General features: G+C 45.6%; 1 protein-coding gene across 1 annotated transcript in view; it reads right to left on the bottom strand.

Annotated features, from left to right (window-relative positions):
* Positions 1 to 8,020, bottom strand: part of NUS1 (NUS1 dehydrodolichyl diphosphate synthase subunit) — a gene marked incomplete at its 5' end in the record, with an annotated part of 50,516 nt that extends 42,496 nt beyond the window's left edge. Inside the window, one exon of the mRNA XM_038762636.1 lies at positions 7,681 to 8,020. Coding sequence (XP_038618564.1) covers positions 7,681 to 8,020 — 340 coding nt within the window. The remainder of the gene's footprint in view (positions 1 to 7,680) is intronic.
* Between the last annotated feature and the right edge of the window lie 11,723 nt (positions 8,021 to 19,743).

A 19,743-nucleotide genomic window follows, 5' to 3' on the forward strand; every position in this document is an offset into this window, starting at 1 on the left:
TTCTTGCGCTTAGCACAGTGCTTCTGCTGTTCAGTCAGCCGGGCAATCGTAGCAGAGAAAGCAGCGTGGCGTAGTGGATCGAGTCAGAAGGCTGTGGGTTCTGATCCCGGCTCCACCCCTTCTCGACTGTGACCTTGGGCAAGTCGCTTCAGTTCTCTGGGCCTCAGTTCCCAGTTCTGCAAAATGGGGATTGAGACTGTGAGCCCCACATGGGACAAGGGACCATGTCCAACCTGATTTGCCTGTATACCCCCCCCAATGCATCGTACAATGCCTGACACATTACAAGCACTTAAAAAATACCATAGATAATAATAATTATTATTATTATTATTGAGCTCTTACTGTGTGCAGAGCAGTGAACCAAGTGCTTGGGAGAGTCTTGTATACGACAATATAACAGACACATTCCCTGTCCACAGTAAACTTACAAATACCCATTCAGGTGAGCCCACTGTTGGGTAGGGACTGTCTCTATATGTTGCCAACTTGTACTTCCCAAGCGCTTAGTACAGTGCTCTGCACACAGTAAGCGCTCAATAAATACGATTGATGACGATGATTCACTCAATTGTATATTTATTGAGCACTTACTGTACTGTATTGTGCTGTACTGTACAGCGGAGCACTGTACTGAGCACTTGGGAAACTACAATATGACACTAAAACACACTGCCTGTCCAGAGTGAACTTACAAATACCCATTCATTCATTCGATTGCATTTCATTCATTTATTCAATCGCATTTACTGAGCGCTTACTGTGTGCAGAGCACTGTACTAAGCGCTTGGGAAGTACAAGTCAGCAACATATAGAGACGGTGCCTACCCAACAACGGGCTCACAGTCTAGAAGGGGGAGACAGACAACAAAACAAAACATATGGGCAGGTGTCAAGTCATCAGAATAAATAGAAGTAAAGCTAGATGCACATCATTAGCAAAATAAATAGAATAGCAAATATGTACAAGTAACTCTTACTGTGTGCAGAGCACTGTACTGAGTGCTTGGGAGAGTACACGACAACAATAAACAGACACATTCCCCGCCCACAACAAGCTTACAAACACCCATTCATTCATATTTACTAGGCACTTACTGTGTGTGGAGCACTGTACTAAGCGCTTGACAGAGTACAAGATGACAATATAACAGGCACATTCCCTCCCCACAGCGACTTTACAAATATTCACTCATTCATATTTACTGAGCACTTCCTGTGTGCAGAGTACTGTACTAAGCGGCTGGGAGAGTACACTTGAACAATAAACAGAAACATTCCCTGCCCACAGAGACTTGCCAAAACCCATTCATTCATTCAGTTGGATTTACTGAGCCCTTATTGTGTGCAGAGCACTGTACTAAGCTCTTTGGTGACCTTATAGACACCCATTCATTCAAACTTACTGAGCACTTTCTATTTGCAGAGCACTGTACTAAGTGCTTGGGAGAATACAATATGACAATAAACAAGCCCATTCCCTGCCCACAGGGACCTTACAGACCCCCCTTCATTCATTCTTATTTACTGAGCACTTCCTGTGTGCGCAGCACTGTACTAAGCGCTTGGGAGAGTACACTTCAACAATAAACAGACACATTCCCTGCTCACAGCGACCTTACATCTATCCCTTCATTCGATCGTATTTACTGAGCACGTACTGCGTGCGGAGCGCTGCACTAAACGCTTGGGCTTTTAGTACAATCTAACAGACACATTCCTGCCAACAGCAACTTTAAAAATACCCCTTTATTCATTCCTATTTACTGAGCACTTACTGTGGGTGGAGCACTGCACTAAGCGCTTGGGAGAGTACAATACGACAGTATAACATGCACATTCCCTGCCCACAGTGACCTTACATATTCCCCTTCATTCAGTCGTATTTTCTGAGTATTTCCTGTGTGTGGAACACTGCACTAAGCACTTGGGAGAAGACAGTACTACATGAAACAGACACACTCCCTGCCCACAGCAATTTTACAAATATCCATTCAATCATTCCTATTTATTCAGCACTTCCTGGGTGCAGAGCACTGTCGTAAGCGCTTGGGAGAGTACAATCCAATATAACAGGCCCATTCCCTGCCCACGGCGACCTTACAGCGTGGCTCAGAAGAAAGAGCCTGGGCTTGGCAGTCAGAGGTGGTGGGTTCTAATCCCAGCTCTGCCACTTGTCTGCTGTGTGACTTTGGGTATGTCACTTCACTTCTCTGGGCCTCAGTGACCTCATCTGTAAAATGGAGATGAAGACTGTGAGCCCCACGTGGGACAACCTGATCACCTTGTATCCCCCCCAGTGCTTAGAACAGTGCTGAGGTGATCAGGTGTCCCATGTGAGGCTCACAGTCTTCATCCCCATTTGACAGATATCACGGAGGCACGCAGAATAATAACATTTATTCATTCATTCAATCGTATTTATTGAGTGCTTACTGTGTGCAGAGCACTGTACTAGGCACTTGGGAAGTACAACTTGGCAACATACGGAGACGGTCCTTACCCAACAACAGGCTCACAGTCTAGAAGGGGGAGACAGACAACAAAACAAAACATGTGGACAGGTGTCAAGTCGTCAGAACAAATAGAAATAAAGCTAGATGCACATCATTAACAAAATGAATAGAACAGTAAATATGTACAAGTAAAATAGAGTAATAAATCTGTGCAAACATATATACAGGTGCTGTGGGGAGGGGAAGGAGGTAGGGCGGGGGGGATGGGAAGGAGGAGAGGAAAAAGGGGGCTCAGTCTGGGAAGGCCTCCTGGAGAAGGTGAGCTCTCAGTAGGGCTTTGAAGGGAGGAAGAGAGCTAGCTTGGCGGATGTGCGGAGGAAGGGCATTCCAGGCCAGGGGGAGGACGTGGGCCAGGGGTCGATGGCGGGACAGGCGAGAATGAGGTACAGTGAGGTTAGTGGCACAGGAGCGGAGGGTGCGGGCTGGGCTGGAGAAGGAGAGAAGGGAGGTGAGGTAGGAGGGGGCGAGGTGATGGACAGCCTTGAAGCTGAGAGTGAGGAGTTTTTGCTTGATGCGTAGGTTGACAGGCAGCCACTGGAGATTTTTGAGGAGGGGAGTGACATGCCCAGAGCGTTTCTGCACAAAGATGATCCGGGCAGCAGTGTGAAGTATAGACTGAAGGGGGGAGAGACAGGAGGATGGGAGAGCAGAGAGGAGGCTGATGCAGTAATCCAGTTGGGATAAGATGAGAGACTGAACCAGCAAGGTAGCGATTTGGATGGAAAGGAAAGGGCGGATTTTGGTGATGTTGCGGAGGTGAGACCGGCAGGTTTTGGTGACAGATTGGATGTGAGGGGTGAACGAGAGAGCGGAGTTGAGGATGACACCAAGGTTGCGGGCTTGTGAGACGGGAAGGATGGTAGTGCCATCAAAAGTGATGGGAAAGTCAGGGAGCAGGCAGGGTTTGGGAGGGAAGATAAGGAATTCAGTCTTGGACACATTGAGTTTTAGATGGTGGGCAGACATCCAGATGGAGATGTCCTGAAGGCAGGAAGAGACCCGAGCCTGAAGGGTGGGAGAGAGAGCAGGGGCGGAGATGTAGATTTGGGTGTCATCAGCGTAGAGATGATAGTTGAAGCCGTGGGAGCGAATGAGGTCACCAAGGGAGTGAGTGTAGTTAGAGAACAGAAGGGGACCAAGAACTGACCCTTGAGGAACCCCTTACAGTATGGGGAAGGGAGGGGGAGGAGGAACCCCGAAAGGAGACTGAGAATGAACGGCCAGAGAGATAAGAGGAGAACCAGGAGAGGACGGAGTCTGTGAAGCCTTCCAGACTGTGAGTGCGTTGGTGGGTAGGGACCGTCTTTATATGTTGCCAACTTGTACTTCCCAAGCGCTTAGTACAGTGCTCTGCACACAGTAAGCGCTCAATACATACGACTGAATAGCGTGTTGAGGAGAAGGGGATGGTTCACAGTGTCCAATGTGGCTGAGAGGTCGAGGAGGATTAGGATAACGGCTAAATGCTTACTATGTGCCAAGCACTGCTCTAAGCGCTGGGGTAGATACAAGGTGATCAGGCTGTCCCACGGGGGGCTCACAGTCTTCATCCCCATTTTACAGATGAGAGAACTGAGGCACAGAGAAGGGAAGTGACTGGCTCCAAGTCGCCCACAGGTGATGAGCAGCAGAGCCCGGGAGCCAGCGCTTAGAATAGTACTTTGCATTCATTCATTCAATCGTATTTATTGAGCGCTTACGGTGTGCAGAGCTCTGTACTAAGCGCTTGGGAAGTACAAGTTGGCAACATATAAAGACGGTCCCTACCCAACAGCGGGCTCACAGTCTAGAAGAGGGAGACAGACAACAACACAAAACATATTAACAAAATAAAATAAATAGAATCAATATGTATGAGTAAAGTAGAGTAATGTATGAGTAGAGTAATAAATATGCACAAACATATATATATATATATATATATATACAGGTGCTGTGGGGAGGGGAAGGAGGTAAGGCGGGGGGATGGGGATGAGGGGGAGAATAGAATAGAATAAATAATAATAATAATGATGGCATTTATTAAGCACTTACTATGTGCAAAGCACTGTTCTAAGCGCTGGGGAGGTTTCAAGGGGATCAGGTTGTCTCACGGGGGGCTCACAGTCTTCATCCCCATTTTAGGGATGAGGTAACTGAGGCCCAGAGAAGTTAAGTGACTTGCCCGAAGTCACACAGCTGACAAGCAGCAGAGCTGGGATTTGAACCCATGACCTCTGACTCCAAAGCCCAGGCTCTTCCTACTGAGCCACACTTATGTACAAGATAAATAGAGAAATAATAATAATAATAATAATAATGGCATTTATTAAGTGCTTACTATGTGCAAAGCACTGTTCTAAGTGCTGGGGAGGTTACAAGGTGATCAGGTTGTCCCACGGGGGGCTCACAGTCTTCACTCCCATTTTACAGATGAGGTAACTGAGGCCCAGGGAAGTGAAGTGACTTGCCCAAAGTCACACAGCTGACAATTGGCGGAGCCGGGATTTGAACCCATGACCTCTGACTCCAAAGCTCGGGCTCTTCCTACTGAGCCACACTTATGTACAGGTAAAATAAATACGTACAAACATATATACAGGTGCTGTGGGGAGGGGAAGGAAGCAGCGTGGCTCAGTGGAAAGAGCCCGGGCTTTGGAGTCAGAGGACATGGGTTCAAATCCCGGCTCCGCCAATTGCCAGCTGGGTGACTCTGGGCAAGTCACTTTACTTCTCTGGGCCTCAGTTCCCTCGTCTGTAAAATGGGGGTTGAGACTGTGAGCCCCCACGGGGGACAACCTGATGACCTTGTATCTACCTCAGCGCTTAGAACAGTGCTTGACACATAGTAAGCGCTTAATAAATGCCATTATTATTATTATCATGGGGGTAAGGCAGGGGGAGGGGGAGAGGAAGGAGGGTCTGGGCTCAGTCTTTGCACATAGTAAGCGCTTAATCTACCTCAGCGCTTAGAACAGTGCTTTGCACATAGTAAGCACTTAATAAATGTCATTATTATTATTAGTAGTAGTAGTAAGGAGGTAAGGCGGGGGGGAGGGGGAGAGAAAGGAGGGTCTGGGCTCAGTCCTTGCACATAGTAAGCGGTTAATCTACCTCAGCGCTTAGAACGGTACTTTGCCCATAGTAAGCGCTTAGTAAATGCCATTATTATTATTATTATTAAGGAGGTAAGGCGGGGGAGGGGGAGAGGAAGGAGGGTCTGGGCTCAGTCTTTGCACATAGTAAGCGCTTAATCTACCTCAGCACTTAGAACAGTGCTTTGCTCATAGTAAGCGCTTAATAAATGCCATTATTATTATTATGTTGCCCACTGGCCTCATTCAAAGGGTAGATGAAATCTTTTAAACTAAATTAGCCGAGCCCCTTTCACTTCTGGACAGGTACCGTGCAAAATGTGAGCCCACTGTTGGGTAGGGACTGTCTCTATATGTTGCCAACTTGTACTTTCCAAGCGCTTAGTACAGTGCTCTGCACCCAGTAAGTGCTCAATAAATACGACTGATTGATTGATTGATTATTAGTAGTAGTAGTAAGGAGGTAAGGCAGGGGGAGGGGGAGAGGAAGGAGGGTCTGGGCTCAGTCTTTGCACATAGTAAGCGCTTAATCTACCTCAGCGCTTAGAACGGTGCTTTGCCCACTGTAAGCACTTAATAAATGCCATTATTATTAGTAAGGAGGTAAGGCGGGGTGAGAGGGAGAGGAAGGAGGGTCTGAGCTCAGTCTTTGCACATAGTAAGCGCTTAATCTACCTCAGAGCTTAGAACGGTGCTTTGCCCATAGTGAGCGCTTAATAAATGCCATTATTATTATTATTATGGAGGTAAGGCGGGGGGAGGGGGAAAGGAAGGAGGGTCTGGGCTCAGTCTTTGCACATAGTAAGCGCTTAATCGGCCTCAGCTCTTAGAACGGTGCTTTGGACATAGTAAGAGCTTAATAAATGCCATTAGTAGTAGTAGTAGTAAGGAGGTAAGGCGGGTCTGGGCTCAGTCTTTGCACATAGTAAGCGCTTAATCTACCTCAGCGCTTAGAACGGTGCTTTGCCTATAGTAAGTGCTTAATAAATGCCATTATTATTAGTAGTAGTAGTAAGGAGGTAAGGCAGCGGGAAGGGGGAGGAAGGAGGGTCTGGGCTCAGTCTTTGCACACAGTAAGCGCTTAATCTACCTCAGCGCTTAGAACGGTGCTTTGCCCATAGTAAGCGCTTAATAAATGCCATTAGTAGTAGTAGTAGTAAGGAGGTAAGGCGGGTCTGGGCTCAGTCTTTGCACATAGTAAGCGCTTAATCTACCTCAGCGCTTAGATCCGTGCTTTGCCCATAGTGAGCGCTTAATAAATGCCATTATTATTATTATTATGGAGGTAAGGCAGGGGGAGGGGGAGAGGAAGGAGGTTCTGGGCTCAGTCTTTGCACATAGTAAGCGCTTAATCGGCCTTAGCTCTTAGAACGGTGCTTTGCACATAGTAAGCGCTTAATAAATGCCATTATTATTAGTAGTAGTAGTAAGGAGATAAGGCGGGTCTGGGCTCAGTTTTTGCACATAGTAAGCGCTTAATCTACCTCAGCGCTTAGAACGGTGCTTTGCACATAGTAAGCGCTTAATAAATGCCATTATTATTAGTAGTAGTAGTAAGGAGGTAAGGCAGGGGGGAGGGGGGAGGAAGGAGGGTCTGGGCTCAGTCTTTGCACATAGTAAGCGCTTAATAGATGCCATTATTATTAGTAGTAGTAGTAAGGAGGTAAGGCAGGGGGGAGGGGGGAGGAAGGCGGGTCTGGGCTCAGTCTTTGCACATAGTAAGCGCTTAATCTAGCTCAGCGCTTAGAGCGGTGTTTTGCCCATAGTGAGCGCTTAGCAAATGCCATTATTATTATCATTATTATTATTAAGGAGGTAAGGCGGGGGGAGGGGGGAGAGGAAAGAGGTTCTGGGCTCAGTCTTTGCACATGGCGCTTAATCTACCTCAGCGCTTAGAACGGCGCTTTGCACATAGTGAGCGCTTAATAAATGCCATCATTATTATTAGCAGCAGTAGTAGTGAGGAGGTAAGGCGGGTCTGGGCTCAGTCTTTGCACATAGTAAGCGCTCCATACACGCCGTTATTATTATTATAAGCGTTGAGTGCGTCCGACGGAGGGAGGGAGGGAGGGAGGGGCCCGTCCGCTCACCGTGGTGGTCGTAGACGCTGACGTAGGAGATGCCGACGGCCAGGCACCAGACGACGAGGCCAGCCAGGTCCGGGAGGCCGGGCTCCTCGTCGGCGGCCACCAGCAGGCCCACGTGCACGGGCAGGCGGGACGGGGGCCGCGCCGGCGGCGGCGGCGAGGGGGGGCGGCGCCGACGGGGGCCTCGCCACAGCCGCCTCAGGGCGCGGGGGCCCCGGACCCTCCCCGGGCCCGCCCCGCCGAGGCGGCCGGGCCCCGCGCGCAGCCAGACCAGCAGCGCGCGGCACAGCCCCAGCAGCGCGCGCACCCACCGCCACCACGCCGCCGCCGCGGCCGGCGCCCCCCCCCGTCATGCTCCGCGCGCCGACGGCCTCCCCTCAGCGCCGGGCCCCGCCGCCCGGACGCCCGCGCGCCGACATCTTGGCCCACCCCCGGCGAGCCGCGCCCCTCCCGCGCATGCGCGCGCTCGCCCGCCTCTCGGGGGCGGATGGGCGCCCCCTGCACGTCGGAGGGCCGAACTGCCACCTGGCAGGCGGACGGGCGGCGTGGGGAAGGGGACCCACGCGTCCGCTCGTTTATCAATCAATCAATCAATCAATCGTATTTATTGAGCGCTTACTATGTGCAGAGCACTGTACTAAGCGCTTGGGAAGTACAAGTTGGCATCACATAGAGACAGTCCCTACCCAACAGTGGGCTCACAGTCTAAAAGGGGGAGACAGAGAACAGAACCAAACATACCAACAAAATAAAATAAGTAGGATAGAAATGTACAAGTAAAATAAATAAATAAATAAATGAGTAATAAATATGTACAACCATATATACATATATCCATTCATTCGTTCATTCATTAGTCCATTCGCTCATTTGTTCACTCACGCGGCCGTCCCTCGGTTCATTCATTCGTTCGCTTGCTCGTTTGTTCAGTCATTCGTTCGTCCGCTAGTTAATAACAATAACGGCGTTTGTTAAGCGCTTACTGTGTGCAAAGCGCTGTTCTAAGCGATTCGCTCATTTGTTCTCTCACGCGTCCGTTTGCTCATTTGTTCATTCATTCGTTCGTCCATTACTTAATAATAATAACGGCGTTTGTTAAGGGCTTACTATGTGCAAAGGGCTGTTCTAAGCGATTCGCTCATTTGTTCCCTCACGCGTCCGTTCATTGGTTCTTGCATCGGTTCATTCATTCGTCCGTTTGCTCATTTGTTCATTCATTCGTCCGTCCGTTTGTTCATTTGTTCATTCATTCGTCCGTCCATTTGCTCCCTCACGCGTCCGTTCATTGGTTCATTCATTCGTTCATTCATTCGTTCATTCGCTCATTTGTTCACTCACGCGGCCGTCCCTAGGTTCATTCATTCGTTCGTCCATTAGTTAATAATACTAACGGCGTTTGTTAAGCGCTTACTATGTGCAAAGCGCTGTTCTAAGCAATTCGCTCATTTATTCCCTCACGCGTCCGTTCATCGGTTCATTCATTCGTCCGTTTGTTCGTTTGTTCATTCATTCGTCCGTTCATTGGTTCATTCATTCGTTCATTCATTAGTTCTTTCGCTCATTTGTTCACTCACGCGGCCGTCCCTTGGTTCATTCATTCGTTCGCTTGCTCATTTGTTCATTCATTCGTTCGTCCGCTAGTTAATAATAATAACGGCGTTTGTTAAGGGCTTACTATGTGCAAAGCGCTGTTCTAAACGATTCGCTCGTTTGTTCCCTCACACATCCGTTCATTGGTTCATTCATTCGTCCGTTAGTTCATTTGTTCATTCATTCGTCCGTCCGTTTGCTCCCTCACGCGTCCATTCATTGGTTCATTCATTCGTTCGTTTATTCATTAGTTCATTCGCTCATTCACTCACGCGGCCGTCCCTCGGTTCATTCATTCGTTCGCTTGTTCACTTCTTCATTCATTCGTTCGTCCGCTAGTTAATAATACTAACGGCGTTTCTTAAGCGCTTACTGTGTGCAAAGCGCTGTTCCAAGCGATTCGCTCATTTGTTCTCTCACGCGTCCGTTCATTTGTTCTCTCACGCGTCCGTTTGCTCATTTGTTCATTCATTCGTTCATCCATTAGTTAATAATAATAATAACGGCATTTGTTAAGGGCTTACTACGTGCAAAGGGCTGTTCTAAGCGATTCGCTCATTTGTTCCCTCACGCGTCCGTTCATCGGTTCTTGCATCGGTTCATTCATTCGTCCGTTTGCTCATTTGTTCATTCATTCGTCCGTCCATTTGCTCACTCACGCGTCCGTTCATTGGTTCATTCATTCGTTCATTCATTAGTTCATTCGCTCATTTTATCACTCACGCGGCCGTCCCTTGGTTCATTCATTCGTCCGTTTGTTCATTTGTTCATTCATTCGTCCGTCCGTTTGCTCCCTCACGCGTCCGTTCATTGGTTCATTCATTCGTTCATTCATTCGTTCATTCGCTCATTTGTTCACTCACGCGGCCGTCCCTTGGTTCATTCATTCGTTCGCTTGCTCATTTGTTCATTCATTCGTTCGTCCGCTAGTTAATAATAATAACGGCGTTTGTTAAGCGCTTACTATGTGCAAAGCGCTGTTCTAAGCGATTCGCTCATTTGTTCCCTCACGCGTCCGTTCATCGGTTCATTCATTCGTCCGTTTGCTCATTTGTTCATTCATTCGTCCGTCCATTTGCTCACTCAGGCGTCCGTTCACTGGTTCATTCATTCGTTCATTCATTAGTCCATTCGCTCATTTGTTCCCTCACGCGTCCGTTCATTGGTTCATTCATTCGTCCGTTTGCTCATTTGTTCATTCATTCGTCCGTCCATTTGTTCCCTCACGCGTCCGTTCATTGGTTCATTCATTCGTTCATTCATTAGTTCATTCGCTCATTTGTTCACTCACGCCGCCGTCCCTCGGTTCATTCATTCGTTCGCTTGCTCATTTGTTCATTCATTCGTTCGTCCGCTAGTTAATAACAATAACGGCGTTTGTTAAGCGCTTACTGTGTGCAAAGCGCTGTTCTAAGCGATTCGCTCATTTGTTCCCTCACGCGTCCGTTCATTGGTTCATTCATTCGTTCGTTCATTCATTAGTTCATTCGCTCATGTGTTCACTCACGCGGCCGTCCCTCGGTTCATTCATTCGTTCGCTTGCTCATTTGTTCATTCATTCGTTCGTCCGCTAGTTAATAATACTAACGGCGTTTGTTAAGCGCTTACTATGTGCAAAGCGCTGTTCTAAGCGATTCGCTCATTTGTTCCCTCACGCGTCTGTTCATCGGTTCATTCATTCGTCCGTTTGTTCATTTGTTCATTCATTCGTCCGTTCATTGGTTCGTTCATTCGTTCATTCATTAGTTCATTCGCTCATTTGTTCACTCACGCGGCCGTCCCTCGTTTCATTCATTCGTTCGCTTGCTCATTTGTTCAGTCATTCGTTCGTCCGCTAGTTAATGACAATAACGGCGTTTGTTAAGCGCTTACTGTGTGCAAAGCGCTGTTCCAAGCGATTCGCTCATTTGTTCTCTCACGCGTCCGTTTGCTCGTTTGTTCATTCATTCGTTCGTCCATTAGTTAATAATAATAATGGCATTTGTTAAGGGCTTACTACGTGCAAAGGACTGTTCTAAGCGATTCGCTCATTTGTTCTCTCACGCGTCCGTTCATTGGTTCTTGCATCGGTTCATTCATTCGTCCGTTTGCTCATTTGTTCATTCATTCGTCCATCCGTTTGCTCCCTCACGCGTCCGTTCATTGGTTCATTCATTCGTTCATTCATTAGTCCATTCGCTCATTTGTTCACTCACGCTTCCGTTCATCGGTTCATTCATTCGTCCGTTTGTTCATTCATTCATCCGTCCATCTGCTCCCTCACGCGTCCGTTCATTGGTTCATTCATTCGTTCATTCATTAGTTCATTCGCTCATTTGTTCACTCACGCGGCCGTCCCTTGGTTCATTCATTCGTTCGCTTGCTCATTTGTTCATTCATTCGTTCGCTTGCTCATTTGTTCATTCATTCGTTCATCCACTAGTTAATAATAATAACGGCGTTTTTAAGCGCTTACTATGTGCAAAGCGCCGTTCTAAGCGATTCGCTCATTTGTTCCCTCACGCGTCCGTTCATCGGTTCATTCATTCGTCCATTTGTTCATTTGTTCATTCATTCGTCCGTCCATTTGCTCACTCACGCGTCCGCTCATTTATCCATTCATTCGTTCATTCATTAGTCCATTCACTCATTTGTTCACTCACGCGGCCGTCCCTCGGTTCATTCATTCGTTCGCTTGCTCATTTGTTCATTCATTCGTTCGTCCACTACTTAATAATAATAATGGCGTTTTTAAGCGCTTACTGTGTGCAAAGCGCTGTTCTAAGCGATTCGCTCATTTGTTCCCTCACGCGTCCGTTCATCGGTTCATTCATTCGTCCGTTTGTTCATTTGTTCATTCATTCGTCCGTTCATTGGTTCATTCATTTGTTCATTCATTAGTTCATTCGCTCATTTGTTCACTCACGCGGCCGTCCCTCGGTTCATTCATTCGTTCGCTTGCTCGTTTGTTCATTCATTCGTTCGTCCACTAGTTAATAATACTAACGGCGTTTGTTAAGCGCTTACTGTGTGCAAAGGGCTGTTCTAAGCGATTCGCTCATTTGTTCCCTCACGCGTCCGTTCATCGGTTCATTCATTCGTCCGTTTGTTCAGTTGTTCATTCATTCATCCGTCCATTTGCTCCCTCACGCGTCCATTCATTGGTTCATTCATTCGTTCGTTTATTCATTAGTTCGTTCGCTCATTCACTCACGCGTCCGTTCATTGGTTCATTCATTCGTTCGTTTATTCATTAGTTCATTCGCTCATTCACTCATGCGGCCGTCCTTCGGTTCATTCATTCGTTCGTCCACTAGTTAATAATACTAACGGCGTTTGTTAAGCGCTTACTATGTGCAAAGCGCTGTTCTAAGCGATTCGCTCGTTTGTTTCCCTCACGCGTCCGTTCATCGGTTCATTCATTCGTCCATTTGTTCACTTGTTCATTCATTCGTCCGTTCATTGGTTCATTCATTCGATCATTCATTAGTCCATTCGCTCATTTGTTCACTCACGCGGCCGTCCCTTGGTTCATTCATTCGTTCGCTTGTTCATTTGTTCATTCATTCGTTCGTCCATTAGTTCATTCGCTCATGTGTTCACTCACGCATCCGTTCATCGGTTCATTCATTCGTCCGTTTGTTCATTTGTTCATTCATTCGTCCGTCCGTTTGCTCACTCACGCGTCCGTTCATTGGTTCATTCATTCGTTCGTTCATTCATTAGTTCATTCGTCCATTTGCTCACTCACGCGGCCGTTCATTTGTTCGTTCATTCATTCTTTTGTTCATTAGTTCATTTGCTCATTTGTTCACTCACGCGTCCATTCATTTGTTCATTCGTTCATCTGTTCACTCATGCGTCCGTTCATTTGTCATTCATTCGTTCATTCACTGGTTCATTCATTTGTTCATTTGTTCATTCATTCGTTCATCCATTAGTTCATTCATTCATTTGCTTATTCACGCATCCGTTCATTTGTCATTCATTCGTTCATTCACTGGTTCATTCATTCGTTCATTTGTTCATTTATTCGTTCATTCACTGGTTCATTCATTCGTTCATTTGTTCATTCATTCGTTCGTCCATTAGTTCGTTCGTTCATTTGCTCACTCATGCGTCCCTTCATTTGTTCATTCATTCATTCGTTTGTTCAATAGTTCATTCACTCATTTGTTCACTCACGCGTCCGTTCATTTGCTCATTCATTGCTTCATTCATTCGTTCATTCACTGGTTCATTCGTTCGTTCATTTGTTCATTCATTCGTTCGTCCATTAGTTCATTCGTTCATCTGTTCACTCACGCGTCCGTTCATTTGTTCATTCATTCATTCATTTGTTCGTTAGTTCATTCGTTCATTTGTTCACTCACGCGTCCATTCATTGGTTCATTCATTCATTCGTTCATCTGTTCAATCATGCTCCGTTCATTTGTTCATTCATTGGTTCATTCATTCGTTCATTCACTGGTTCACTCATTCCTTCATTTGTTCATTTGTTCATTCATTCGTTTGTCCATTAGTTCATTCGTTCATTTGCTCACTCACGCATCCGTTCACTTGTTCATTTGTTCATTCCTTCGTTCCTTAGTTCATTTGTTCTTTCATTGGTTCATTCATTCGTTCATTCACTGGTTCACTCACTCGTTCATTTGTTCATTAGTTCATTCATTCGTTCGTCCTTTAGTTCATTCGTTCATTTGCTCACTCATGCGCCCGTTCATTTGTTCATTCATTCGTTCATTCGTTCATCCATTAGTTCATTCGTTCATTTGCTCACTCACACGTCCGTTCATTTGTTCATTCATTCGTTCATCCATTAGTTCATTCGTTCATTTGCTCACTGATGCGTCCGTTCATTTGTTCATTCATTCGTTCATTCAATAGTTCATTCATTCATTCAATGGCGCATTCATTCGCCCCATAAATTTGTTCAGTCATTAGTTCATTCATTCATTAGTCCCAGACTGAGCCCCTTCCTTCCTCTCCCCCTCGTCCCCCTCTCCATCCCCCCATCTTACCTCCTTCCCTTCCCCACAGCACCTGTATAGATGTACAAGGTTCGGTGCTTGGTCCCCTTCTGTTCTCAATCTACACGCACTCCCTTGGTGACCTCATTCGCTCCCACGGCTTCAACTATCATCTCTACGCTGATGACACCCAGATCTACATCTCTGCCCCTGCTCTCTCCCCCTCTCTCCAGGCTCGCATCTCCTCCTGCCTTCAGGACATCTCCAACTGGATGTCTGCCCGCCACCTAAAGCTCAACATGTCGAAGACTGAACTCCTTGTCTTCCCTCCCAAACCTTGCCCTCTCCCTGACTTTCGCATCTCTGTTGACGGCACTACCATCCTTCCCGTCTTACAAGCCCGCAACCTTGGTGTCATCCTCGACTCGGCTCTCTCGTTCACCCCTCACATCCAAGCCGTCACCAAAACCTGCCGGTCTCAGCTCCGCAACATTGCCAAGATCCGCCCTTTCCTCTCCATCCAAACTGCTACCCTGCTCATTCAAGCTCTCATCCTATCCCGTCTGGACTACTGCACCAGCCTTCTCTCTGATCTCCCATCCTCGTGTCTCTCTCCACTTCAATCCATACTTCATGCTGCTGCCCGGATTATCTTTGTCCAGAAACGCTCTGGGCATATCACTCCCCTCCTCAAAAATCTCCAGTGGCTACCAATCAATCCGCGCATCAGGCAGAAACTCCTCAACCTGGGCTTCAAGGCTGTCCATCCCCTCGCCCCCTCCTACCTCACCTCCCTTCTCTCCTTCTACTGCCCAGCCCGCACCCTCCGCTCCTCTGCCGCTAATCTCCTCACCGGGCCTCGTTCTCACCTGTCCGGCCATCGACCCCCGGCCCACGTCATCCCCCGGGCCTGGAATGCCCTCCCTCTGCCCATCCGCCAAGCTTGCTCTCTTCCTCCCTTCAAGGCCCTGCTGAGAGCTCACCTCCTCCAGGAGGCCTTCCCAGACTGAGCCCCTTCCTTCCTCTCCCCCTCATCCCCCTCTCCATCCCCCCATCTTACCTCCTTCCCTTCCCCACAGCACCTGTAAATATGTATATATGGTTGTACATATTTATTACTCTATTTATTTATTTATTTATTTTACTTGCATATCTATCCTATTTATTTTATTTTGTTAGTATGTTTGGTTTTGTTCTCTGTCTCCCCCTTTTAGACTGTGAGCCCACTGTTGGGTAGGGACTGTCTCTATGTGTTGCCAATTTGTACTTCCCAAGCGCTTAGTATGGTGCTCTGCACATAGTAAGTGCTCAATAAATACGATTGATGATGATGATGATGATATATGCTTGTACATATTTATTACTCTATTTATTTATTTATTTATTTTACTTGTACATATCTATTCTATTTATTTTATTTTGTTAGTATGTTTGGTTTTGTTCTCCATCTCCCCCTTTTAGACTGTGAGCCCAATGTTGGGTAGGGACTGTCTCTATATGTTGCCAATTTGTACTTCCCAAGCGCTTAGTACAGTGCTCTGCACATAGTAAGCGCTCAATAACTATGATTGATTGATTGATTCAATAATTCATTCATTCATTCATTCAATCTTATTTATTGAGTGCTTACTGTGTGCAGAGCACTGCACTAATTAAAAATAATGATGGGATTTGTTAAGCGCTTACTATGTGCCAAGCACTGTTCTAAGCGCTGGGGAGGATACAAGGCGATCAGGTTGTTCCACGTGGGGCTCACAGTCTTACTCCCCATTTTACAGATGAGGTAGCTAAGGCACAGAGAAGTGAAGTGACTTGCCCAAAGACATACAGCCGACAAGTGGCAGAGCCGGGATTTGAACCCATGATCTCCTACTCCAAAGCCCGGGCTCTTTCCACTCAGCCATGTTGCTTCTATGTGCAAAGCACTGTGCTAAGCGCTGGGGGAAAAACAAGGTGATCTACATGGGGCTCACAGTCTTCATCCCCATTTTACAGATGAGGTAACTGAGGCTCAGAGAAGTGAAGTGACTTGCCCAAAGTCACATAGCTGACAAGTGGCAGAGTCGTGATTAGAACCCGGGCTCTTTCCACTGAGTCACACTGCTTCTCTAATTAACAACTAATTTGTTAATTTGTTCAATCATTAGTTCATTCATTGATTCATTTGTTCATTCAATAATTCATTCATTCAATCGTACTTATTGAGCGCTTACTGTGTGCAGAGCACTGTTCTAAGCCACTTGGAAAGTACAAGTCGGCAACATATAGAGAAGGTCCCTACCCAACAACGGGCTCACAGTCTAGAAGGGGGAGACAGACAACAAAACAAAACATGTAGATAGGTGTCATTCGTCAGAATAAATAGAATTAAAGCTATATGCACATCATTAACAAAATAAATAGAATAGTAAATATATACAAATAAAATAAATAGAGTAATAAATCTGTTAGAGAAGCAGCATGGTTCAGTGGAAAGAGCCCGGGCTTTGGAGTCAGAGGTCGTGGGTTCAAACCCTGGCTCCACCAATTGTCTGCTATGTGACTTTGGGTAAGTCACTTCACTTCTCTGTGCCTCAGTACCTCATCTGTAAAATGGGGATTAAGACTGTGAGCCCTCCATGGGACAACCTGATCACCTTGTAACCTCCCCAGCACTTAGAACAGTGCTTTGCACATAGTAAGTGCTTAATAAATGCCATAATAATAATAATAATAATAATAATAATTATTATTATTATTATTATTATTATACAAATGCTGTGGGGAGGGGAAAGAGGTAGGGCAAGGGGATGGGGAGGAGGAGAGGAAAAGGGGGGCTCAGTCTGGGAAGGCCTCCTGGGGGAGGTGAGCTCTCAGGAGGGCTTTAAAGGGAGGAAGATTCATCGGTTCATTCACGTGTCCGTTCATTTGTTCAATCATTAGTTCATTCATTCATCTGTTTGTTCATTCATTTGTTCATTCGGCAGATCATTCATTCATCTGTTCATTCATGCGTCCGTTAATTTGTTCATTCAGTAGTTCATTCATTTGTTCATTCAGTAATTCATTCATTCGTTCGTTTAGTTCAATCAATAGTTCTTTCATTAATTTGTTCATTCATTAGTTCATTCATTCATTTGTTCATTCATGCGTCCGTTAATTTGTTCAGTCACTAGTTCATTCATTCACTTGTTCATTAATTTGTTCATTCATTCATTCGTTCGTTCATTCGTTCATTAGCTCCTTCATTGTTCATTAATTTGTTCATTCGTTTATTCATTCATCCGTTCATTTGTTCATTCATTCATTCGTTCGTTTGTTCGTGTGTTCATTCATTCATTCATTTATTCTGGTACATATTTATTATTCTATTTTTTTTATTTTGTTAATGATGTGCGTTTAGCTTTAATTCTAGTTGTTCTGACGACTTGACACCTGTCCACATGTTTTGCTTTGTTGTCTGTCTCCCCCTTCCAGACTGTGAGCCCGTTGTTGGGTAGGGACCGTCTCTAGATGTTGCCAACTTGTACTTCCCAAGCGCTTAGTACAGTGCTCTGCTCACACCAAGCGCTCAATAAATACGATTGAATGAATGAATGAATGAATGAATGAATTTGTTCGTTCGTTCATGTGTTCCTTCATTCATTCATCATTCATTCGTTCATCCATTCATTCGTATTTATTGAGTGCTTACTGTGTGGAGAGCACCATGCTAGGCGCTCAGGAGAGTACAATAGAACAATAAACTGACACAGTCCCTGCCCACAGTGAGCTGACAGTCTACCAGCGCTTAGAACAGTGCTTTGCACATAGTAAGCGCTTAATAAATGCCATTATCATTATAATTAGAGGGGAGAGACAGTAATCATCCCTATCTTAGAGAAGAGGAAACTGAGGCACAGGGACATTCAGACATTAGACTGTGTGCCCACCTTTTAGACTGTGAGCCCACTGTTGGGTAGGGACTGTTTCTGTATGTTGCCAACTTGTACTTCCCAAGCGCTTAGTACAGTGCTCTGCACACAGTAAGTGCTCAATAAATACGATTGATTGATTGATTCAGTGACTTGTTGCTCAAGGTCACACAGCAGGCAACTGACAGAGCCAGAATTAGAACCCAGGTTCTCTGACTGTAAGCTCCTTATGGGCAGGCAATGTGTCTGACGTTACACTGTACTCTCCTAAGCACTTAGTACAGTGCTCTGCACACAGTAAGCGCTCAATAAATGCAATTGAATGAATGATTGAATCTGATTCCCAGGCCCATGCTCTTTCAGTTGTATTTATTGAGCACTTACTGTGTGCAGAGCACTGTGCTAAGTGCTTGGTAGAGTACAATAGAATTAGCAGACATGCTCCCTACCCACAATGAGTTCAAAGTCTTGCGGGGAGACAGATAGTTATATCAATAAATAAGTCCTTTATAATATATAATTTAAAAGATACATTCCCTACCCACAGTGAGCTTGAAGTCTAGCAGGGAGACAGTTATATCAATAAATAAGTCCTTTATAATATATAATTTAGCAGACATGTTCCCTACCCACAGTGAGCTTGAAATCTAGCCGGGAGACAGATAGTTATATCATGATGGCATTTATTAAGCGCTTACTTAAGTGCACCAATGGGGCGTATTAACCCACTGCATTGGGGAAGATGAGAAATCTGGTTTCTTTCCAGTGTTCAGATGGAATGACCCATAATAATAATAATGATGATGGCATTTATTAAGCGCTTACTATGTGCAAACCACTGTTCTTATATCAATAAATAAGTCCTTTATAATATATAATTTAGCAGACACATTCCCTACCCACAATGAGCTTGAAGTCTAGGGGGATACAGATAGTTATATCAATAAATAAGTCCTTCATAATATATAATTTGGCAGACACGTTCCCTACCCACAGTGAGCTTGAAATCTAGCGGGGAGACAGATAGTTATATCAATAAGTAAGTCCTTTTATAATATATAATTTAGCAGACACGTTCCCTACCCACAATGAGCTTTAAGTCTAGCGGGGAGACAGATAGTTATATCAATAAATAAGTCTTTTATAATATGTAATTTTGTGGACACATTCCCTACCCACAGTGAGCTTGAAGTCTAGCGGGGAGACAGATAGTTATATCAATAAATAAGTCCTTTATAATATATAATTTAGCAGACACATTCCCTACCCCCAATGAGCTTGAAATCTAGCGGGGAGACAGATAGTTATATCATGATGGCATTTATTAAGTGCTTACTATGTGCAAAGCACTGTTCTTATATCAATAAATAAGTCCTTTATAATATATAATTTAGTAGACACGTTCCCTACCCACAATGAGCTTGAAGTATAGTGGGGAGACAGATAGTTATATCAATAAATAAGTCATTTTATAATATATGATTTAGCAGACACGTTCCCAACCCACAGTGAGCTTGAAGTCTAGTGGGGAGACAGATAGTTATATCAATAAATAAGTCCTTTATAATGTATAATTTAGCAGACACGTTCCCTACCCACAGTGAGCTTGAAGTCTAGCAGGGAGACAGATAGTT

This window comes from Tachyglossus aculeatus, chromosome 2 (assembly GCF_015852505.1).
Source record: "Tachyglossus aculeatus isolate mTacAcu1 chromosome 2, mTacAcu1.pri, whole genome shotgun sequence".
Taxonomy (NCBI): domain Eukaryota; kingdom Metazoa; phylum Chordata; class Mammalia; order Monotremata; family Tachyglossidae; genus Tachyglossus; species Tachyglossus aculeatus.